The 24,292-nt window shown below is 41.4% G+C and overlaps 3 protein-coding genes across 4 annotated transcripts; 1 reads left to right on the top strand and 2 right to left on the bottom strand.

Annotated features, from left to right (window-relative positions):
- The first annotated feature begins 166 nt into the window (after positions 1-166).
- On the top strand, positions 167-4,648 carry mrps11 (mitochondrial ribosomal protein S11). The gene is made up of 6 exons (XM_053418001.1): positions 167-505; positions 838-939; positions 1,032-1,130; positions 2,279-2,408; positions 3,440-3,505; positions 4,466-4,648. The coding sequence occupies exons 1-6, from the start codon at positions 417-419 to the stop codon at positions 4,571-4,573; spliced, it is 594 nt and encodes a 197-aa protein (XP_053273976.1). The 5' UTR covers positions 167-416; the 3' UTR covers positions 4,574-4,648.
- A 754-nt stretch (positions 4,649-5,402) lies between these two features.
- Positions 5,403-18,800, bottom strand: pdpr (pyruvate dehydrogenase phosphatase regulatory subunit). 2 transcript variants are annotated; one of them, XM_053417978.1, is made up of 18 exons: positions 18,703-18,800; positions 17,802-18,075; positions 17,094-17,227; positions 16,736-16,817; positions 16,144-16,307; positions 15,809-15,930; positions 15,332-15,449; positions 14,658-14,807; positions 13,598-13,790; positions 13,235-13,359; positions 12,628-12,783; positions 11,569-11,702; positions 11,232-11,380; positions 11,038-11,150; positions 10,428-10,522; positions 10,248-10,337; positions 9,964-10,146; positions 5,403-8,512 (listed from the first exon to the last, which is right to left on the bottom strand). In XM_053417978.1, exons 2-18 carry the CDS (start codon positions 18,062-18,064, stop codon positions 8,105-8,107), a joined length of 2,679 nt encoding a protein of 892 aa, XP_053273953.1. In that variant the 5' UTR covers positions 18,065-18,075; positions 18,703-18,800; the 3' UTR covers positions 5,403-8,104. The 2 variants fall into 2 exon arrangements, with proteins under 2 accessions (XP_053273953.1, XP_053273963.1); XM_053417988.1 differs by lacking the exons at positions 17,094-17,227; positions 17,802-18,075; positions 18,703-18,800 and having other exon boundaries at positions 16,144-16,226; positions 16,737-16,769.
- A 1,914-nt stretch (positions 18,801-20,714) lies between these two features.
- On the bottom strand, positions 20,715-23,590 carry pnoca (prepronociceptin a). Its single transcript, XM_053424323.1, has 2 exons — positions 23,471-23,590; positions 20,715-21,530 (listed from the first exon to the last, which is right to left on the bottom strand). The coding sequence occupies exons 1-2, from the start codon at positions 23,588-23,590 to the stop codon at positions 20,913-20,915; spliced, it is 738 nt and encodes a 245-aa protein (XP_053280298.1). The 3' UTR covers positions 20,715-20,912.
- Between the last annotated feature and the right edge of the window lie 702 nt (positions 23,591-24,292).

Here is a 24,292-nt window from a genome sequence, read left to right as displayed (position 1 = left end):
CGCCTATAAGTGAGGAATTTCAAAGGTATGGTCCTATTTACGAGGGTTTGCGAAGAACTTGAAAGCAGCATATTCCTATTTCCTACCCACAATCCTTTGTGGAAGAAAGAACAGTCCATTCTGATAAAAGTGGGGTACGGGGAAATTAGAATGCCCTTTAAAACACGCAAACACATACTGTTACGCACAATTTGGTATAACATAGTATCTATTAGCTTTATAATTCTATTTTACGATCTATTTTGCAAGTTAATCATATATATTTTGTGATAACTATAACGTTATAATTACTTTACGACCCGTCAAAACACAACGTGTTTAGTGGCACGGTCTGTTACGTTAGCATCTTCAATGTCACGTTTGTGGTGTTAGATTTAGCTGAATGTGGCTGCATTTGTTAAAGAACCCTATAGAAGATGTACAAATTTAACTGTTTATTAGTTGGCTCTGTCGGTAACGTGTGTCGACAGCTGGCTGCCTCCCTGAGTGGGAATGGAAGCTCCCTGTAAGTGTGTTATTGATACAGTGTGACTAGCATCATGCTAGCTGTCACAGTCTGCTGTTCGCTCGCAGCTGTGCAGCATGTGCAGCATGTGTTGTGTTGTGTTTTCTCTCTGAGGTAATGGACGGTGCTTTGTGTTGTTAATGAACTGGTGTGTGTGTGTGTGTGTGTGTGTGTGTGTGTGTGTGTGTGTGTGTGTGTGTGTGTGTGTGTGTGTGTGTGTGTGTGTGTGTGTGTGTGTGTGTGTGTGTGTGTGTGTGTGTGTGTGTGTGTGTGTGTGTGTGTGTGTGTGTGTGTGTGTGTGTGTGTGTGTGTGTGTGTGTGTGTGTGTGCAGATGTGGAAGCAGCGGCCTGAAGCGGACACTGTGCAGCAGCGCGGTCGGACTCCAGCAGACTTCACCCTCCCCGGACTCCGGGAAAGCCACCAAAGACTTCAGGTCACATCTCTGCTGTTAACTCCTGTTCAACCTGCTCGGATCCCCGGTAACCACAGTAGAATCAATCCGAATCTTTGTGTTTACACCCGCAGCCATTTCCCTCCCCTGCCTGGTCAGGACAGCGCGCTGAGGTGGGCTGGGAAGAAGTTTGATGAGCTGCCCATCATTCACATTAAAGCCACATACAACAAGTAAGTGAAGCTAGTGACATCAAATTGTTGAGTGACACATCCTCAGTTGTTATAGAGACATAATACTTTAAATATTAATACCAGATGATCGAAGTTTACTTTGATAATTTGATTCCTCATATTATGTAGGTGTTATAATGAGATACCAAACCAGGGTGTGAATGATAAGAAGGTAAATAGTAGAGTAGAAATAGTCACTATTTTATTACTTTGTCACAATGGGAACTTTTGATTGAGTGCAACTTATAATATCATATTATCAGAGTTTAGTTCCACATTAATCTAGCTAAAACATAAATTCGTATGACTTTACATTCTTTGTAGGAAAACTACTCTGACTTTTATACGTTTTCAGATTTTTAAATTGACACCTGGCTGATTCCTGCAAAACATATTAAAAATGTCATTTGTATAAGGATAACAAAACAAGTAGAAAAAATGTATTTTCTTCTAGCTAGCTTCAGTCCCCTTCAGAAAATGCATCATACAGTTTGTACAAGTTTCCTCTCAAGAGAGTTGTGCAATGTTAAATCATCTTTCATTTCATATTATGCTCTTTCATTCACACTCTTTATATAAAAATGGATGACACTTGGGTCTTCCACGCGGCACTGGTGATGAGTGAACGTGCCTCAGAACAGGGTCATTCTGAACAGGGCAGGGATTCCAGTATGAGTTACAAGGAACAATGTCCATCTGTTGGGACATGAGATTCTAGTTATATCACACCTTCCTACTTCACATGTAGAATTTCAAACACTGAAAAAACAGACTGAACATAAACAGTAAATTATAAGTCTACATTGATTTTGTGTTTAGTAATTAATAGCTGTTATGAATCAGACCATGGTGAAATATATATACAAGTGGCAGATGCATTTTCAGGAGTCTAGTGAGTGTTGATCTGAGAACAGAAGCAGATTTTGCTGAGCCAAACACAAAGCAGAGGAAGCTGGTGTAAAGCTGCAGAGCCGTACAGAGGATTACCTTCTTATTATTTAGTGACGCTGTCAGGTCTGTTATGGGGGAACATTCGGCTTGTCATCAGTGTGACAGTGTATGAAATTCAGCCTGTTTAGTATTCAAAAAACAAACTTTCCAATCAGTCTGGAGTCAGTGGCTCAGTAAACTGTCCTGTCCTGTGGCAGCACACACATACAGCTGACAGACAGCGCGGGGCAGTCCATGGTCAGGACGTCTTGCGGAACAGAAGGTTTCAAGAACATCAAGAAGTCGACACCCATCGCCGCTCAGACTGCAGGCATTTCTGCTGCTTCGGTAAGTTCTCACACGACGCTCTGACACACAGTCACTGTGAGACGGCAGGTCGGAGGCTAGCTGTCCTGCTCAACGACACTTGGACAACAAGGCGACATGACAGGAGAGGTTCTGTCTTAAATGTTACAGGACAATCTGGCTAATTGTGAGAAGAGCGAGTTGTTTCAGCCCCAGCTGCTCCTCCACTCTGTTTAACAACCTGTAATTTCAGACTCTTAAAGGCTGCATATAATCTGCCCTCTCTAAGGACTCAGACAGATTGGAGCCGTCATTGTTAAAAAGCTCATTTAGACTTTGTATTGGCCTGATTTATAAAGCCACAGGCACACCAAGTTAAGGTTGTAGTTTTCTCCTCACAGAAATCACACTGGAGAAATAGTTTGTAAAATGGTGAACCTATTCTGACCTAAACTGTTGTTGTCACATTTGATTGGTTTTTACTACAGTTAAAGATACAAATATAAGAAGAGCTTTAACCAGAACTTTGTCGATTTCATTGTCAGTAGAGCGAGTCTCAAGGTAATACTGGTTATTTTCTGCTACGATTTATTTCCTGGTCCAGAAAATATCACAAAATAATGAAAACCACAGCTTCGGAAAACCCAGTGTGATTTGTCCAATTACTAGTTTTTTCTGTCCCAAACTAAAAGACTTTAAGTTTAACTTTAACACGAGACAAAAGCAGCAAATCACCAAAGCTATGAAAGTAGCATAAGCAAATGTTTGGCCTTGATTAACTTGATTCTTTCACCTCTACAGTCAAACCTTTCTTTGTGCTGTTTCCTGTTTATCTCAAGTTAAAAAAATTGGTTTTAAACTCATTACAATTTTTTTTTTTTTTTTTTTATGCATCAAGAAAAGTGCTGTGAAATAACTAATCGATGTTATATACTGTTTATGGTTGTTAATTACTTCTGTCAACCCCCATGGTTTGACGTCCATGCTCATTTTAACTTTTTGAACTGACTGTTGTGAACAGGCAGTCAGACAGATGCCACGCATTCATCCTCACTGTCTCTTCCTCTGAACAGAAAGCCACAACCAAGGGAATAACGTTTGTTCGAGTTGTGGTCCAAGGTCTTGGTCCTGGACGTCTGGTGAGTACAAGAAAGAAATCCAGTGTATTACTGCTGCTATCGTGAGTTGTTGGCTCGTGATCCCATTAGAGAATCTACTGTACCACCATACCCTTTTAGCTGTTGTTAATCTTGTTATTCAAACTTTAGACATTTTTTATGTTGTTGCTGCTACACCAGTAATTATTATCTTAAATTTTAGAAAACAGTGAGATTATCCAGTGCTTAATGCAGCCTCCTCGGAGACCAACAGTCCAAAACCCATAAAGGGATAGTTCACCGAAAAATGAAAATGAACTATCTACTCACCACTCAGTGTTTGAGTCCACAAAACACTTTCTTTCTGAAAGAGTCCCTAGTTACTTTATTATTGGATTTGGCTGCAGCACTGTTTACCCCTGAAACTCCTAAAGTGTTTTGTGAACTCAAGCACTTCACCCACTCCTCCATCTGCATAATGGGGAGTAGATTAGTTCATTTTCATTTTTCGGTGAACTATCCCTTTAAGAATTTCTATCTACATTGATTTACAATTTAACAGATTTACGGACATTTGAAAAGCTGGAACCATCAAATCCTCTGTTTCTGTTTATTTAATATTGATCAACTAATTGCTTAAAGAATAAATTGACACCAGCACTATTCCAAAAGTGTCCATATATTGATAAGTCATCAGTTTCATGTCTTGGTCATTGTATTTACAGCAATGGTTTGTATATTTTTAGAGTAACATGCACATGAGTGTTGATTAAGTGCAAATGGGACCAGTGGAACAATCGACATGTTTTTCATGTTGTATGATTGACTGGTTTGTGTTGATCTAATGATGGGCAGCAGATAAAAAAAACCTGTGACTGCGAAATGATCCCGTAATTCATATCTAACTTTTTTACAATGAGGCTGTCAAAGGAGCCACAGGCAACTCTATCTGTTCCTGAGAGTTTCAATAATGAACAAATGCCTTTTATCTGTGTGGTGCAGTCTGCGATCAAAGGCTTGACGATGGGAGGCCTGGAGGTGGTATCGATCACCGACAACACCCCCGTGCCACACAACGGCTGCCGCCCACGAAAAGCCAGAAGGACGTGATCTCCTTGTACCAGAGCGAGAAGCAGGATGGAGATGTTGTGTTGAAATATGCTAATAAAGTGTTAAATTGTGTAACTGCCTCGGAGCTGTCCACACGTTATTAGTCAGTGGAAATAATGGCAGAGCGTGTTGTTAATGAGCTGAGAACAGGTGTGTCTGTCTGCCGCTCACTGCAGACACCGATACGGTCATTAGATCACTGATGTTTACACACACACTCTTGTACTTCTATCTTAGTAAGGACCACCATCTGAATAATGCATTCCCAGGCCCCAAATATGTTAAGCACTTGGCTTTTAAGCACTTTACTCACCATAATGTCAATGTATAATTATATATGGACATGCCAGATGTTCTTAATTAGTTTGAGATAAAATAATTGTAGGTCTTTCTTTTATGAATTCCACAAGCTTTCAGTTATTTATTCATTCATTTTACAAACTGTCATAATAAAATGTCTCATCTTATTTAACTTGACAGTCTGGGGAGAGCCCATTGAAGTCTGGAGGATTTTAATAAGAACTTGCTCATGCTGCTCTAGCCTCCAAACCTTTTATTTAATTTATGGTGGGATTTTAAACAATCAATGTTGGTGTTTATGAGGTACATCTGCCCTCGTAGCAATAATTTAGTGTGGTGGGTTTTAAATCCAATCTCACACTCAATACCCAGCCCTAACCTTAACCTAATGTATCCCACAAACAGCCCTTTTAACCAGTGAGGACCAGCCACAATGTTCCCACTCTGTAAGGTCTTTCCTCAAAAGGTACCTCACAAAGATAAGTACACGTGTACACACACACAATGAACAGATGACGCGACTTCAAGCTTCTGGTATGAATAATTTCTCTATATTTAACATTAGACAGTCAAACATCAGTTTAATATGATATGAACACAGCAGTATAAAGCTTTGGGGGGAAAGCTGTCATTTACAGATCAGTCCAGTATGAAAGATGTTAAATAAGAGAAACCACTGCCCCTGGTGTTGAGTATGTGTATGACAGAGGAGTCATCATCACAACAGACTTCCCTTAGCGTAACAATCTTCTGGACGTACGTTCTCATGTAAAACCTGGTAGACATGTGTGATGAGAACAGCACAGCCATGGTTAGAGTATTAATCACAAGCTCTATTGGTTGAAATGTGATTATGATTATATACATGAGCTGAACAGAACATTTGGAAACGTTACATTTCAACATCAGACAACAGTTCAAGTCCAATGTGGCCATTTAGTGTCAAAGAGTCAAAGCAGAGCATCGCTGCTGAAGGGAGATGTTTCTACAGAGCAGAGGTCAGGGTTGAAGCTTCATAGCGAACGCACTGAGATAAAGACTCCTTATAATCCACCAGACTCTCGCATGCAAACGCTTTATTTAATATATTATGTGCACAAAAAAAAATAGCTCTTTATAAGCAATGTACCGACTCCCTGTTGCAGCTGGAGATGAACAGAAACACGACACAAGACGCACATCTTGTGCACTTTCTCAGCCACACGGCAGCAGCCATGTTGTAAAATGCACACAGCGGCCCTTTATCGTCCTGCTGCTGAGACTCCTCTGCTGCCAAACAGCTCGTCAACGCCAACCACACCGAACATGTCCTTGATTCGCTCTTACATCCTTTTGCAGAGTAAAAGCCTGAGGTGTTTCGAAAAAAGAGTCACACTCGCGTCAATGAAGATTTAATGAGGCCGTCTATATTCTCGTTTTGTCAACACTGCAGCTGCTTTCTGGAACATCCAAACTGAAAGAGGCTGCAATCTACTCTCAGAGGTGAAAGTGCTTCAGACGGGCCCCAAATAAATGAAACCGCTGCTGCTGCTGCTGATCGAGTTTAAGAGGATTTTCAGGGAAAGAAAATAAATAAATCTCGTAATTAAACGGAGCAAATCAATTCATGATTATAACAATAAAGTTGGAGAAACCGTAAATAGACAAACAAGCAACATCCTTAAACAAATTCAATAAACATGAACATTGATTTAGCTGTGGCTCTCCGCTTAAATGTACATGTGTTCCGTCAGTTAGCCGGAGAGAGGTGGGTTGTGTTTTACTTACATCTGGATCACAGATTTTACCTTTAATTCTACCATCCACCCTCCTAAAGTCAAGGCACTCAGGCAGAGTACGTGACCAAGGCGACCTCTGCTCTTTCATTTGGCCAGACAAGCGAATGTTCATGTTCCCACAGTTTGCTGCAGAGCCTGTTGACACCAGGAGACGGCAACAAGCTAAATCCCTACCAGCTCCAGGCCTGCTGTTCTGTGGCTCCCCCACACCAAATTATATTATAGACGTTCTGTATTCAAACACACAGGTTGGAAAACATCGAGCTGCAGCTGCATGTTGGGAATATTCTGGAAAGCATTTGAAATAATCCATGATCAGAAGGACGACTGCAAGGACGACACTGCTCAAACTGACTATTCATATGGCCGATATATAACTTAAAACTGACATAGAAAAAATGTGCAGTACAGAAAATAGAGATTTTATACATACTAGCTATACAAAAATACTTTGCTTTATCTTAAATGGAGTCCTTCCTTTACAGAAATCTCCAAACTCTGAATCAGGCAAAACTCAAATTGCCAATGTAAGAAAACGTGGACTCCAGTTAACAGGTCTGGGCTTGCAGCTCCGCTTGCAGCTCTCCCAGCCTGGTTTCACCATTTATCTGCCACGCATTCAACAGCATGAATAGAACAAAAAATCTGCTTCAGAGGTGCAACGCTGATTCCAAACAAGCACAGAACATAAATAACAGGTCGGATTATATTACAGCGAAACTCACAGCAAAATAACCCCAGAAAAGAAGATGGTTAAAATGGTTAAAGAAAATCGGTTGAGGCTTTTAGGAAGTGTTTTCATCAGGAGTGCAAGTGGCAGTAATGGGCGGCACACAAAGCAATGGTTTCATAATGATAATATCAGGCCGTTTCCCACCGACTGGGGAGGATAATTTCCCGTTGTAAGACACGTAACATCACTCGCATTCTTTAAAGCAGCAAATGTTTCAATTTGAGGAGCAGAGTCAACATCTACACAAACATCAGCTCTGAATTTCTTTCAGCCTCGCAACAATGACAGAAACACGACTGGAGACGATTGTCGGTCAAATGAAAATTCCATTCTGGACGAGTTAAAGTAAACAAAGTGAACAAAGTTCTCAAGACCTAGTGTTGGTGTTGCCCTGACAAAGGCACTTAACTGCAGGTTGTCCCAGTGAAGGAGGCTCTCAGACTGTGTGGACTGTGTTTGATTGTTAAGGAGGAAAGGACTGAAAAAGAACAACAGACTTACATGACACAGGAGCTCAAGCACTTGGCTCCTGTTAAATATTGCACTTTGAAAGAGGGAGACGCGATGTAGAAGTTAAACATTAAAGGGACCAGGAGTGATTGTGCAGTCAGCCCTCTGAGCTGAAGCCAGAGAAGGGAAGATAGGTTGGCACTGTGAGATAAGTGCAGGAGTGGATTTGGTGAACTGAAGGAGTATCAGAGGATTTTCTGTTTCTCTGCATCACTTCCCCTGGAGGTTGCTGAGCTCAATGTCTTCCTTTCGGCGTTTTTGTTGAGTGAACAGGGAGCTAAAGGGGTAGAGTTTGGCTTTGGCTGGGTAGCGCTGGCCAGCAATGTCCACCTCATAGTCCCCACGGTTGATGAAGTCCGGGGTGATGGGTGTGGGGAGCCCCTCTCGGCCGGGTGGCGGAGATACAAAGCCAAGGCAGACGTGGCGCTCCAGGGTGTAGCTATAGGCGCTGCTGGTGGTTGTCCCGGCCAGCTGGCCGTTGCGGTAGATGGGCTCCCCCCACCACGGCCACAGGTCCAGCTCAGTGTCGTGATCGTCGAGAACCAGCATGACAAACCGCCGGAACACACCGTCCTGACGCTGCTGCAGCAACGCCTCACGGCCGAGGAAGTCTTTGTCCTGATGGTGGGGTGAGATAGGACAGAGGTACAGACACAGGACACGATGGGAGGAGGATGAGGAGGAAACAAGAAGATGAAGAACATGAAACAAAAAGGAGTGAGGGAAGTGGACAAAAAGTGGAGGGGAGGAAGAAGAGAAGAGGAATATGTAGAAGATGAGGAGAGATTAACAACAGAACTGTTCAGCTGCTTTCAGACCTGCATTGAACTTCTGATAATCTGACATTCTCCAGAGGGGCTGTATGTGAGAACACAAATGAGTGAGAGGCTCTGGACTTTCTCCAGAGCTGCTCCTGCCAGCCCTCTAGTAAAAACTCTGCTTTACACAGAAAAGACACAGACGTCAATTTAAGCTGCCTTCAGACATGCACTGAACTCCGGAGCTTCTCTGCACTTTCTCTGAAAGAGGAGCATGTGTGAACGCAAATGTCGGACTGAGAGTCCATATTGTCCATATTGTCTGTGGACTACTCCAACTGGCCCCCTCGTATAAAGTCAGCATCAAACCAGAAAAATCTGATGTCCTGGAAAATGAAAATAACAAAAGGAAAACCTATCTCCAGATGAAAAAGACACAGACAAAGACTTTAACTTCGAGAGAGAACACATGATCTCAGCAGCTGAATTTACATCCTGCCTCTGCCTGCTGTGCAACCTCTCACTTGAATGCTCCAGAGATTTCTGGGTTGTTGTGAACACCTCTGAGCGAAGAATCTCTTGCTGCATTTAAGGCAAACTCCAGAGATAATCCAGACCCAATTGTGCAGTCATTCTGCAGAGTAAATTACTGAAAACGGCTTTAGATTATGAAGCCTGTCCTACAAACAAATAACATCCTCGAACATGTCACTGAGCTGTGTGAAGACAGGAGCAACAGCAAACCACATTTTTTTAATCTAACACATGTCTTCATTAATAAAGACTGATCATCTGAAAGCAGCTGAAACAAATTTTACACTGTGGGTTCCAGTCTTTAATACTTTGACTCTGTCATTATACTGTAGATGTGTGCAGCAGACAGTGTCAATGTGACTGATGGTAAACCTCAGGTAAACTAAACCCCTCAGTGTTCAGGTTCACCTGATATGCCTGCAGCAGGAGTCTGGTGACATTTCTTTTCCATCCCGGCAAAGACTACAACCGATATGTTGAAGGCTTCAGTACAGCAGAGCCTCTTACTATTCTGCTCCTCTCTCATCTTCAAACCAAGTCAAACTTAAAAGAGAGCTTCAAAAAAGCATTTTGTACAATAATTAATATAATGCATCAATACTGATCTTGTTGAATCTCTTCTTCACCTACATCACCTTGGCAACACTAAAGTCTTGCAGTTTAATGACACGATAAGAAAACAGTTTTGTAACCAGAAATACGAAGCAGAACTCAGACTCCACGCTGGACTGATATCGTGCAGTGTGATGGGGTTACAAAGCCCGAGTGTTTACTGACCGTGTCAAACTTAACCCTGAACTCTCGTCCACATTCCAGCGGGGTGGTGAAAGCGTCCAGGTCCTGACCCCAGAAGGCAAAGAACTTCTCTATGCGAAGGCTGCGCAGCGCGTAGTACCCTGCGTTACGAATCCCGTACTTCTGACCCACTGACATCACCTCGTTGTACACATGCAGGGCATACTGTGGGGAGCAGAGGAAGACAGTGATGAACATCATGTACCGTGTAATAAAAGCATAGAAACCATCCTGTGACTCCATGTTAGTGTGCGTGCAGGTTGAACCTCTATGGGGATGTAGAGCATGAAGCCGGGCTCTCCAGTGTGAGTCATACTCATCACTCTGATCCCGTTGGCATAGCCCACACTCATCTCCTGTAAACGCACAAATACACAATCAGTTAACATTCATGTCAACGTGGAGATAATGATATAATGTTAATGTTACTAGCCATTGTTTCTTACCTTACAGAACATGGAGGGGAAGTGGTCAGGTGTCATGGAAACATATGACAGCTCAGCCAAAACATCCATTGCACGCGGTCCAATCAGATTTAAAGCTGCGGGTAATAGAGAAAGAGAGATCACCTGATTAACAAAGCTCAGCCCAGGTCAGATACCTCCTCCCTCCATGTTTCCTGACCTGGATCACAATCAGTAGTAATAATATTAAAATTTACAAAGGAGCTGAGAGGGACTCAATTCAGAGGTGATAGTGTTATTTTTCTGTTTTAATAAAAAACCTGAGCTAATTGTATTTTATTAACACTAAAAATAATTAGTCTTAGTTGCCACCAATAACACGTGGATCATTAGAGTTAAGGATATACTGCACATTGCCTGCACAGATTTTGGTATAGAGATTGTTGGTTGGTGTATTATTTTGTATACAGAAAATGTATGTTTAAGTGTTAATGTTGCTCACATGTCAGATAGTTAAGGTAATTACATTACAAACACTCATTATATTTTTAATGTGTGATTAACCACCAACTTAATCACACTGATGTCTAACAATTGCCAGAATCAGGTAATGTAATAAGGATTCTGAGCAGATATCTGATGTGGCACTTACCTGTGTACTTCCAGCTGACATCCTCTAGGTGGAGCTGTGGTTCATTAGGCATGTGTTTCTTTATCCAGGACCAACAGTGGACCTGCTGGTCGGTCGGAGAAACAATGAAAAAGCTGCAGAGGAGAAGAAAAGTGTGAGTTTTTCAAGTGAATCTTTATAAACTACAGGTGTACAGTGTTATTTGTGTTTCAGACCTGTTCTTGCTGAGGCGGACAACGCTGCAGTCGTTCTCGTAACCTCCCTTCTCGTTCAACATGCCGGTGTGGACGATGTGTCCAACAGGAACATCCAGGTCGTTGGCACACAGATGCTGCAGCAGCTCCATAGCCTGGTCTCCTGTTGCCTGGGACATCAGGACAGAGCAAAGGGGTTAACTTGGTAAACACATGCTGACCTCACTGACTGGCTGTGACCAGAGGGGAAATATATCATTTGAAATATGAAGCCACTAGCAAGTGCAGCAGCACTTTAATGCTTTATGTGATCCAGTGTTGATTAACAATTATAATGATGTCATGCATCATCACTCACAGTCAGTTCAAACTTGGTGAAGGAGGACATGTCAATGACACACACAGCCTCTTTGCAGCATTTCACTTCTGCTCCAACAATGTCAAACCAGTCTGGTTTGTAGAAGGTCTTACTCTGGTCCAGAGAGAGCAGATCTACAAACACATACATTAAAACAAATCAATAAATTCAGGCATTAGAGAAAATATACTTGCTGCTGTGGAAATGTCCAAACCACATCAAGACATTTCATTTATAAGAATTAAGTAAGATTCAAATTGCCCCCTTGCTACTTTTAAATCTACAATTCAAAATAGCTCTTTAAATGGAAATTCTCTCAAGATTATGAGCAGCATTTCTCAAGAGACTTCCCGATGTGACAATAAGAAAATTAAGCAAAACTGTAAATCATCTGCTGATAGAAGCAATAACAGCCAGTTGATCCTCAGTCTTTCACAGTCCTTCAGTGTACAATATCATGTAATATCATCATCAACAGTTCAATCCCAGCAGCTGGTGACTCCAGTCTGTTGTACAGTTTCTGTCAGAGAGGAGGAAACTTATCGTAAAAGTGTCATGAGATTGTGTCATTGCTAGTTGCTTTATTCATTGCTGTATTATGATTCTCCTTCTTCGGTCGTGTCAGCTCCGCCTACACATGTGCCCCAAAGAACATTCAAGCGTGCAAGAGATTTTTGATGAACGGTTGTCACCAGGGAGTGTGTGTTATCCGAGCTGTCTTTCTGTCTGTTAGCAAGATTATTCAAAAATTACAGAACTGTTTCTGAGATGTGCAGGAAGGAAGAAATCATGACACATTGGGTGGATTTAAAGATACAGGCAGAATAGGATTTTGTTTTACGTTCATTAATTAGAGAAATATGGTTTTGGCCTTTGCAGAAGTATGTGCTCTACAAGTATCCTTCCTAGTTTTATTATTAAAGCCTGAAGAATTTCATGAAAACTTACTGACCTGGCAGTTCTTCATAAGTTTAATAAATTAATTGATTTGTGAAGCTCACTCAAAAAGGTAAGATAAAGTGAATTTATATTGTATGTTTGCTGTTCAGTAATTCTTACCTTTCCCATGAGGAACAAAGTATTTGGGCCTCTCAAAGCCATGTTTCTCCATCCAGCGTGCTCCCTGAGTATCCAGGCGGTCGTACAGAGGACTGGTCCTTAGCTGACGGCCAGTCTGAAAGTCCCAGCGAGGAACCTTCAGTTCATACAGCAGAGCTGGACCAAAACACACACAGACTCTTTGAAGCACCAGAGCAAAACTGCCAAAAACAGTTTACATTCATAGAATTATAAGCACAGGAAAAACTAAATTATGAACAAGAACATGTTAATTGTTTTTTAGGCCATCAGCACCAACTAATTTACCAAATATCAGCATCTTTCAGTCTCTGATACATTTTGGATGGCAAAAAAGCTAATCTTCCAATCTGCTGCTTAAACTCTGTTCAGTTACTGGTTTCATGCCTGAGAGGGAAGTTTTTTTAATAAAAAATATTGCTTTTCCCTTGGCATCACCCATGATGTGTGAATAATGGGGAAATAACTAGCTTGTCAGAATAGAGAGATTGGGTTAATAATTCAGTGAATCATTTTTTTATTATCTTTAACAGATACACATATTAAAACTTGTTAAAAAAAAAGTAACGATTAAGAGTTTAATACTCACGCATGACTTCCATTACTCTGTGTCTCAGGAAGGTTCGGCTGCTCTGCAAGTTACCAAAGCGTTTGATGTCCAGTGGCCACACGTTGGCGGTGGGGTAGCCGTAGGTCATCCACTCTGCCAGGTACCTTCACAACAATTCACACACACACCATTTGTGCTTCATTGCAATGCAACCAAAACATATCACAATTCTGATCGCTGCCATTTAGAAACAGATTAGTTTCTGTGTCAGTCATAAACCTTAATAATACATTAAGGTGTAGAAGAACTTTCAGTAATGCCCTCACACCCATTTGATTATGTTCATTCAAATCTACACCACAGGCTGTCCTCCAGCAAATACATGTATATACACATCCTTACTTGCCAGCTCCTCCAGCGAAAGACAAACCGGAGGAGTTCATCCCTGCCAGCACGTAGTATCCAGAGATGCCCGGTATCTCCCCCATCAGGCAGCGCATATCAGGCGTAAAGGACTCTGGACAGTTGACCAGCTGATGGATCTCAGCGGTCTCTAGACCAGGCATCCTCCTCATCAGGGATGTGAGCATTGGCTCTGGAGGCAAACAAGACAATGAGGTTGATCTAAATTGCCTTTTTAGAAAGTTCATAAAATATTCACATTAATGTGTAACATTTTAAATGATTAACAAACCCTTATATGATAAAGTTAACTAGGCCCGCTCCGTATTTCCCCATAAACCACAGTCTTTCTGTCAAAACACGAGGCGGCTACTTGTCTTTGTGACCTTCTCTGTTGTTTCTAGCATTAATAAAAATAAATACTGGACTTGGCTTAAATTGCCTTTTGATTTACCTCCAATACCAACAGCCCTGTACAACTGTGAAAGATTCCACAAACTCAAGCTCCTTCTGCACAGCAGGAAGTGTAACCTTATCTCACATTGTGCCATAAACAAACCAGCAGGTATTCTTTCATGAAAGACGACCCTAAGGCAACAGTGTTCAGTGCTGTGTCAGTAGAAACTACATTGTGTTACCTCTCTTTCCTCCAATTCTGTGAATTCATTGATTTCTTGGATTTGATCACAGACTTGAAACACAACACAATAAAATGGAAAAGTCTGTGGTACGAAAAACAACAAGCCCTGACAGCTTGGTCCGACTCAGTGTGTTGCTGCAGTTCAGGGCCAGTTGTTGACACACTGCTGTCTTTATGACAACCTGTCAAACTGAATAAGGAATCTCAGATTACCAGTGTAAGTCTGAGATGACTTTGACAGCGTGTCTCGAGTGATGTGTCTGCCTTGTCTACCATTACTCTCTCGATGTACAATTGCTCAAAATAATTTTAAATATACAAAATAAGTTTAAATGTGCAAAATAAATCTTTGTATGCAAAATATAGATTGGCTCTCCACCTCCCTCGCCCCCCATCTCTCCCTCCAGCTCTCTCATTTACCAAAGTGGTCCCAGTCCTCCTGCATGTTCTGGATCTCCAGCTGGTTTCGACCCTCTGTGAAAATGGGTTTGGGATTCTTCTCAAAGCCCCCTGACAGGAGGCCACCCTGCCATGGCCGTGCATATATCCTGCCGTCCATATCGATCACCACTAAAGACAAGACACAAGTCAGTTAGATCACCTTCTCTCTCTTGTTTGTAACAAACCTGCCAAAAAAACATTTACATTAACACAAAGGATTATAATTTTTTTTTACTGTAAATAATTATTAATTTTCTGAGTATATTATCAATTATACCAGACTGAATCAAGTAGCATTCAATTCAATAAAATAATCAATTAATTACATACACCTTATACTCTCCCTCTCAACCAATAGTTTCATTCCTAGATGTATTTTTTAAAGTCTGGATTCCCCAGTCTATATATTCATTCGACAACATTACTGCTATCGTGCATTGCCCTGTAGTGATGGTGGTGTTAATAGAGGAACCAACTACAGTTGGTTAGATGACTACATCTTAAAAGGCTGGATGATGCTTGTGGTAGTATTGTACTGCACACTAAATTCTTCTTTATTACAGACATGACTTTTTGCAGGATATTAAGTGATTGGAATTTAAAATCTGTTGGTAAATGTGTATCTGCTGCAAAAGATGGTTGATGTGAGAGACCTGGCGTGTCTGCAGGAAGTGGCTCCTGGAGAGGTTTTGTGAGGAGGTAGAAGTGTTCACAGCCATGAAGAGGAACAGAAACCTTCGTCTCACTTGCCTGTCCAAGCTCGTAAGCCCACTGGAGAAGAGACAGGCATTACAAATATGTCTGTGTTGCTGCTAAGAAAACAAGTATATTGCTCACAATAGCACATTTCACATAAAACTGACTATTTGTACAGTCGGGACTGAAACTCAGATCTAGCATGTCAGGCTAACTTCAGCCGCCCCCATTAGAGTGGCAAATGGTTCCACTGCTGTAATAAGGATATTTGCTGTGTGACATGCTACAGTCTGTGATCTCAATCTTCCCAATGTTTAGTTATATCTTGTTTTTATAATGTGACAAAGCTTTTCCCTCACAGACTCATTGATTTAAGATGGCACTGCAATTCATTGATGCTGACATGTATTCCTCAATTCCACTCCGGGGTTTACCTGTCCCGCACAGTTGACGAAGTATTCACACTCAATGGAGCCCCGGTCAGTCTCCACTGCCATCACATGGCCCTTCTCCACCATAACCTGTTGAACAGTGGTCCGCTCCAGGATTTGAACCCCTGGATAGTATGAGAAAGATGAGGGGATGATAGAGTAAGCAAAAAGGAGACAAGAAAGGAGGAGGGAGGGTAGAGACGACAATGAAGAGGATGAGCAGAAGGTGGCAGAACAGTAAAATAGCTTGAATTAAAGATTAGTTAGTAAGTACTACTGGGTAAACATTTCATAGAGGCGTTCCATTACTGGTCCATCAAAGGTAAGTTCTGAGTTACCTTGTCCAGCAGCAGCCGTAGCTAAGGCATGGTTAACTTCAGGTGGAGACACCACAGCATCTTCAGGGAGGTGGAGCGCCCCTACCAGGTCATGAATATTAACAAGAGGGTGGAGTTTGGCTACTTCCTTAGGTTTAATGATGTTACAGCTGATCCCCATTACCCTAAGGATAGGAGATAGACACGAAGGATTCAAATGAATAAAGAGTTTACATTTGCTTACTTGTTCTTCGCATCAGTGTGACATCAGCTTAAAATATCATGACAAATGTTTGTGCGATGACAATATCAGACCAACACTTTTACAAAGATATAGCAGCTGTGTGATCATAGTTGTGATTTTCTAACAGTAATAAAATTGTCCAGTTAAAGAAACAAGGTAATCTGACTTGTTTATATGTCGGAGCAACATATATCCACCAGGCTCAGAGTTTATGCCCTGGAGTGGCAGAGTCAGACAAAACTCAGTTACAGTATATCCACTAACTCAGGCTGGACTTGAATAGTTGTTCGTAAAAATCCCTTGGCCGCTTGACAGCCACCCCCTTACATAGAAAAGATGTAATATTGAATTGGGGTTTTCAGGTCTTACTTTAGTCGGGATGCCAGGCGCTTCAGAGAGATGAAACGATCCTGATTTTGAGCCAAACACAAAGACCCCGTCTTCACATAACCTAAAACACACACGAACACAGAAAAGTAAAGTCAAAATGATTGTCCCAAAACTCAAAGTGATCATCATTCAAGCAAAGACTGTAATATGGATGGATAAAATAATGAAACAAAAAGCTTATTAATCCTGAAAATATTTAAGGGTTTAAGGAAACGTATAAGCCACATGGACAGTAATTATTCACAACAGTGAGTCATATCATAAACCTTTGTCTTCATGAGTAGCATCATGGCTTGGGCGAATATAAGTAAGACATAACAGTGTCACAGAGGCAGACCTGTTTTGATGCCAGTGTCCCCCTCAAGCTGCTGGTAAAGGCTGTTGGAGTAGTTGGCCATTTGAACCTCTATGGAAATAGGCTTGGCCACACTGACGATGCCAGCACACAGTCTGGTGGTTCCTGCACCAAGTCTGTTATCAGGACAATAAAGCAATAAAACATTATTTCAACATTCCCCAGGTTTCTCCAAAAGCTAAGAATCTGGAGCCCTAGCCAGACAATGAAAGAAACATCCCAGACTGCAGAACCCTACGGCCAACGGCTCTGGATCAACTGAGGCCAAAGATGTGAGAGACACACACCCAGGTCTGATCAGCTTGTGGTGGGCCTGCCTTAGTGGAGGATGTCTTCTGACTAAAAGGTCAAAACACCCGATGACACTAAGGTAAACAACTGATTATATGTCCCTTACAGCCGCTGGTTGTCGCCATTGTCCTATTTTAAAATAATAGAGCAATATGCAACCAACTCTATTTACTTCTATTGCCTCCACACTTAAAGACTGTCTATTTCTGCCCCCCCTCCGAGAGGCCTTAAGAGGTCAGAGTTGGTGGCAGAGCTGCGAACTTTGGGATCCGGTGTCCTAAAGGCCAACCACAAAACTGGGTCTGATATATGATTCATTAAATTGAGGACCCTTAAAATTCATCAAACCCCCTTCCACCCCTACAATATCACCTAACACTTTAAAGACATGTATCTCACCTGCCCTGCTCCAGGAGCACAATGTCAGTCCAGCCCAGTTTGGCCAGGTGGTAAGCTACCGATGTCCCCACTATGCCTCCTCCACAGATCACCACCCGGGCCTGGCTGGGCAGAGGCAGCAGCTGGGAGTCTCCATTGACGGCCAGGCAGTGCGGTGAGGTCCAGAGGGCCCTGCCGGACAATCTGTAGCCGGTGTGGGGAAGCAGCAGCCTGGGGAGCAGGGCAGGGGACAGAGCCCTGGAGCTCCGCACACAGCTGCACATAGCTGTGCTCACTGCACACAAACAAACACACAGCCTCACACACTGGTCATGTTACCGAGCCAAGGTTAATATACATGTCAATACTGCAAATGTCAAAAGCTAACTCCCTGTAGGTTGTATGAAGATGAATGTTCATCGTCATTCAGTGCAGTTGTTAAGAGAATGCTTTCTAGGTGAGCTAACAAGCTAACACTGGGTGACATTAACCCTAACCCTAACATCCAGCAGTGTGGGTGGTGGAGACGGGGCCTGAGAAGTCGACAAGGTTGACTTGAAATAGACCTTGAGCTGTCACAGTCATATTCCTCTCTGGTGTTAGCTCCCAACCTTCGCTGCACTTACACTTTTAGCAGCACAGCTAGTTGTAGTAGTAGTAGTAGTAGCTGCTACTACAACAATTAGCTTAGCTGTACAGAGCCCATCCTGACCTGTACATAGTTAAAGTTTCGAGGAAGTTTACTGACATGTTCTTGTTTTTCTCATATAGTTGCAGTTAGCATTGCAGTTAGCTAGCGACAACAGCTTCAGATATGGGACAGCTAGCTACTGTTGGTTATTTAGCTGCACCGGTGCTAAGCCGTGAAGAGACAGTGCTGTCCCGGGGTTTTCTCTCACTGTCCACGGCGACAGAAACTCACAGATCCGGTCAGGTCCAGACGCTGTTAATGTGAAGAGCGAACTGCCGAAGCTCAGAGATACGACACAAACAGCAGCAGCAGCAGCTCCACTGTCAAATGCTTTCAGCACCGAGAGGAACATCCGGTCTAAACCTTCACAATTAAAGCTTACACACGCAAGTGTGTGTTTTCTCCTTAATACGTCTACCACCAATAAAGCATTATTAATGTATTAATGTACTCTGTGATACTCTGTTGAATCATTTTAACTGTCTTCTTCATATTTTCCATACATTTTGTTTTTAATAAAATATAAAATCTTTGGGAATCTCAAATGCAGTGAATGCAGTACTACAGATAGGCGTGTACACCAGTGACCACTGAGGGGCGTCAGAGGACTGGTTTGTCTGTAAATTGGAAATTGGTGCACTTTGTCTGCATGGTTGATGCAGTGTTTGAATGAAAGTTGCAAGAATTACTCTTGTGAGTACTTCTTGTTTTCATGACGCCTCAGAGTAGAAGTAACACACCATAACAAAGGAGCATGGAAGAGTGAGTTGGCGCATTATAAGAAAATAATGAATTTCAAATCATTCAATAATTCCAGTATATAAGTTATACATTGTAAGAAAGGTATGAATTATTATATAATTATGAATTGTAAGTTCTTATAATACAACCATGAATATGACCTGAAATGTTTGGACCCCAACATTAACTATATTCAAGGTTTTTTAAAGGCCACATGTAGACTATAGATAGCAGCATACATCTATCGAGACTTTATTTGTAAGGCAGTGACAAAATAACCTACCAAATTGGTTCCACTTTATAATCAGTCATCCATTATAAATAAGAAACTATTTAAAATAATGGATTTATTATTAGTAAATAAAATATTATTATTAATGCTTCATAGATGAGTAATAATTCATTGATAGTTATAAGCCACTAATTAGTTTATCATGTAGCTCAATAGAGCATTTGATCTCTGAGCTGGTCGAAAAGAGGTCTAGGCATCGGAATAACAACGCCGTTACTAAAGGTTCATTAATATTCATATATGCAGACTTCATGTTTTATAAATATCAATAATTATGAAAGAATTGGCAACAGTTATAACTGCTTTATTTTCTAATATATCAGACAACACTAGTCAAAGAAAAATTACAAAACCCGGCAACCATACTGTTCTTATCAAAGGTTCATCACTGATCTACAATTAATAACTGACTGTTAAAAAAAATACTTCAAGACACAGAATCAGTTGCTGCATGACAGGTAAGGAAATAGCAAACTATTTTTATTGACATTAAATTCAGGTATTTACAAATCCCCATAATGGCCAACAAAAACATTTCACACACCGTTAGAGTTAACAGAAAATATCAAATGAATCTGGCGTCTGGACACAGGAGCCAGTTAGAGATGATGCCCACTAGTAAATATCGTCGGTTTGGCAGACAGATTAGTAGTTTACTGTATAATGCATGAATATTAAGTGTTGTGTGTCCGTCCATCATTGCACCAAACTGTGGGAGGTATCTTTTACTTAAACCTGCCCCAGGAGACATGTTTTTTGGCACAGTGATAAATCAGTGTGTTTTTTAACACAAATCACATACATTATACTATATATTACTTCTGACATTTCCTAACCAAATGGCAAGACATTTAAAAACACTGGTATTTGTCTTTTTTCCTGGAGGTCTTCCTTGTAGATTTAATAATGGAGGTTCTTGCAAATTTTTCAAGGGCCCGTCCCCCCCACACAGCCAGAGGCCTCCATGTTAGAAAATGTGGCACTTTTTACACATGACCCAGCACATAAATGATTATGTAAAGGAAGGCTACTGAATGATACAGGGCATCTTTTTATTGATGACTTATCTGGTAGATTACACTAAATATTGATATAATCCTTTATTTTGCTGTAAAATACACCAGAATTCCCACTTAGGTAGCTTTCTTCAAATCTCATAAAGTGCAGCTATGATCAAATAAAACAAGATTGTTTAACTGGTACAGCCATGTGAAGTGAATGCAAGTTTCAGTGGGACCCAATGTTTATAATTACTCTACAGGAATCTTTGAGTTTTGGTTAATAACTTAATTTGAATAGGTCGACCTTGGCAACGCCAGTTAGAGTTTGAACTGTTGGTGAGTAAAATACAAAACAAGATTGGTGAAAATACATCTGTTTTATGTTGTTGGCTTAACGGTGCACTCTGCTAAATTTCATTCTGTTGGGTGAGGTCCTCTGACACACTGTTGAACTCATTGGCCCGGCTGCTCATGCCCAGATACTGCTTCAGAAACTGGCTGAAACGTTTTTGGTTGTTCCACTTGCGGGCCGACTTCCGGATGCCGATGAAGCCACCATATCTCTTCTGGTACGATCTTCCCGGAGTCATCAGCTTTCTGTAGCTGTGCCTCCCTTTGACGAAGCCACCAAATCTCTTGGAGAAGCTCAATCCTACATCACTCTTTCCATCTGCTGCCATGTCATCATTCCCTTCTTCCTGCCCTTCTTCCGCTTCATACTCATCCTCGAGGGACATGGCATTCTGGGAATTGTAGGCAGCGTTCAGCTGGCTGTCTTTGCCGCCCAGATCCCTCTCATCCACCCCGAGCGCCTTGGTCACCTGATCGAACTTTTGCAATGCTATGGGCAGAAACAGACCTCCTTCCACCTGCTCCTCCTCTACAGGAAACAGGGCCTCCACCTCCTCCTGAGATCTTTTCCGCAGCGTACCGCTGAGGGAGGACCCTGGAGACGACAGCACCTTACGACAGAGGTCCCAGGAGAAGGCTGGAGAGATGCTGCCTTCACATTCAATGAGACACACCTGACAGAAACATATAGAATCTTCTTTATATCCTCTTTGAAATCAGTCCAGGTCATTTAAATCACATTGCAAAACAGATTCAATTACACAGAGTTTTCAACACATGCTCACTTTATAGATGCTGAATGTTGACGTGTTAACAGTTTCATTGTGAGCATGTTATTGTGCTATTGTTAAAATGTTGCTTTAAGCGGAGTCCTTCATTTAGCTGCAGTTTGTCAGACTTGCAACTAGTTATCTCGGCCAAGGATGTTGTGTTTACATCACTGTACTTTGTCTGTTGGTTTATTTGTCAGCATGATTTTACTAGTTGACGGATTAGCAAGTAACTTGGTGGAAAGATGTGGCATGGGTCAGGAAAGAACGCAATTACTTTTGGTGCAGATCCAGATGAGGGGGTGGACACTAATATTTATCAGTCCAATTTGGTGCAGATCCAAATAAATATACAGATCTAGTGAATATAAAAATCTAGGTATACACTCTGATGAGAAGCATTGTGATCTTAACTTTGGAAAGGGAAAATAATAAAACCACAGAGGGTGGGGAATTTTTTTTTAATTATACATTGTATACCCTAAAAATGAACATGAAGTACTCAAAGCCTCTTGTAAGGGCTGTTGGATAGGAAGGTCCTCAGCTCATACAATACAAAAATCAATATGACAGCGAAAGATGGGTTGGATTTCCAGGTAAGTGTGTGTGTGTGTGTGTGTTTGTGTGTGTGTGTACTTGTACAGATATCTTTTTGAGGCCCATTTTGAGCCTTGAACTTTACGCTGTTTGAGGTTTAGGTTGATGCTGGGTAAAGGATAGGGTGAGGCATTTAGTTGCGATGGTTAAGGGTAAGGGGCTAGTGAATGCATTAAGCCAATGAGTGTCCTCACTAAGATAGAAGTACAAACATGAGTGTGTGTGTGTGTCTGTAACTGTTTATGAAAAACCGTATACTCCTTTGAACATTTAAGTGAAGCAGGCTGATCATATAAGCCCTGGTTCCTCATTGATCAAAGCAAAAGTTTAATTAATTTCATCTAAAAAGCAGAGATGGAGATGCAAGAGAGCAGAAAATATAAAAGTAAGCAAATGAGGTATTAAAATAAGGGGCAGTAAAGTCAGTATGGCAGTATAGCAGTCATGTACATGCACACAAGGCAATAAATGCCCAGTCCCATTGGTTAACTTCACGTTACCTTTGAATCAAAGTCCCTGGCACTATAGAACAACACTGACAGATCCACACTTATGTTTGAAGCACATGTGCACTTAAGTATCTTCATGTTCATTCCCTGCCAAAGTGCATGCCTTTAACAAGAGAGAGACAACCGGCAGGCACATCCACAGTGAGGAGCAACACATCATCATTTAGCCACAACAAATTAAAACTCAAATGCCAAAAGGGTAATTTGTTGAGTAAGAGGAAGATGGAGAGACAACAGGATTACTACATGGAGGTGGGGTGAGGGTTTGTACTTATTTTATCTCCAAATTAAAAGAGCTCTGGGGACAGATTGTATTAGTATGAATTTGTATATGTATGTGGGGGAACAGTGTGGTTTTGTCTGGATGGAGAGCATGCTCATTATTTAGAGCATGATTTTTAAGTACTGGCCTATCACTTTAGACATTGGCTTGGCTCTGTTTCCTTCAAGTCTTCCTGTGGTGGTGGTGCATTAAAAAGACCAGAGCCCAAAAGCAGCTAGTTTTATTATTACACCTGTGCTCTTCAATGTCTATGATATTAAAATAATAAAAATAAAAATTCTAATGTAGGATGAGGAGCAATATTTTAGGATCTTTTCTTCCGTCCACATATGTGGTTCCAATAGATGCGATAAAGTTGTTTCAATTTGCGTTAATGTAGTCTTGTAATACAAATCTGCACAGGAGTACCACTCTTGCAATCTGCAAGTGTGTGTTTGTGTGTGCAGACTCCTCACCATGGTGTTGAAACTGAGCTGTTTTGGCAGGATGTTGCTGCAGGACAGGCAGTCAGTCTGGCAGTCACTCTGTCCAGGATCACACAGACAGAGCAGCAGCAGAGCCACCAGAGTCTTCATAGTCCCAATGTCCGCTGCACAACACGGGACACATCAAACACATGTTCAACACAACAATGAAATACAATCTTTACAAATGGAGTATAGACAGGATTGGTATAGTATAGTATAAGTTAATTGTATTAAACCCAACAAACATCCTCGTAAGCTGTGAGTATTGCAGTTATGTGCTATTGCAGCTTGCTGTACATGTATATTTCCTTTTACATCAGAGGTCATTTCTCCATTATCAACAGTACTTATCCTTTGAGGGGGCAGACTACAGCTGACATGGGCCGAGAGGTGGAGTTCCCCCCTGGACACGCTACAGACAATTTAGAATCTCCAATTAACATAAGTCCAGAGGAGACATTCATAGTGCTCATATCAGAGTTGCACTAAAGTTAACTTTTAAATCCAAACAGATGCATACAAGATAATTTTTTATCGTAGGTAAAAATCACCTGTATTAATGCTGAATATATACAAGAGAGACAAAAAAACGTAGTCAGATGTCTCGCGCTCATTCAGAATGCAGCAGCCAGAGTCCTTAGATGTATTTGAACATTTGAACAATACACTCCTGTTCTAAAATCTCTCTATTGGCTTCTGGTACAACCAAGAACCAACTTCAAAATCATTTTAGTAGTTTTCAAAGCAATTAGTACATTTCTGACTGGGTCACTGGTCCCACCCCAGTCAGACATCTCAGATCAACAGGCA

The sequence above is a fragment of the Pleuronectes platessa genome, chromosome 1 (assembly GCF_947347685.1).
Source record: "Pleuronectes platessa chromosome 1, fPlePla1.1, whole genome shotgun sequence".
Taxonomy (NCBI): domain Eukaryota; kingdom Metazoa; phylum Chordata; class Actinopteri; order Pleuronectiformes; family Pleuronectidae; genus Pleuronectes; species Pleuronectes platessa.
This window is presented reverse-complemented; position numbering and strand designations above follow the sequence as displayed.

Bases quoted from the DNA above. Each gene is read 5' to 3' on its own strand.
- mrps11 (XM_053418001.1), top strand. From the start codon at position 417: ATGTACAAATTTAACTGTTTATTAGTTGGCTCTGTCGGTAACGTGTGT. The intron at 940-1,031 runs GTCACATCTCTG...TTACACCCGCAG, and splicing joins AAAGCCACCAAAGACTTCAG to CCATTTCCCTCCCCTGCCTG. The intron at 3,506-4,465 runs GTGAGTACAAGA...TGTGTGGTGCAG, and splicing joins GTCTTGGTCCTGGACGTCTG to TCTGCGATCAAAGGCTTGAC.
- pdpr (XM_053417978.1), bottom strand. From the start codon at position 18,064: ATGTGCAGCTGTGTGCGGAGCTCCAGGGCTCTGTCCCCTGCCCTGCTC. The intron at 14,808-15,331 runs GTCTCTCACATC...TCTTGTCTTTAG, and splicing joins ACTTCCTGCAGACACGCCAG to TGGTGATCGATATGGACGGC. The intron at 8,513-9,963 runs GTCAGTAAACAC...CCCCACCATCAG, and splicing joins TCAGGGTTAAGTTTGACACG to GACAAAGACTTCCTCGGCCG.
- pnoca (XM_053424323.1), bottom strand. From the start codon at position 23,590: ATGAAGACTCTGGTGGCTCTGCTGCTGCTCTGTCTGTGTGATCCTGGA. The intron at 21,531-23,470 runs GTGAGGAGTCTG...TGTTTCTGTCAG, and splicing joins AGCTCAGTTTCAACACCATG to GTGTGTCTCATTGAATGTGA.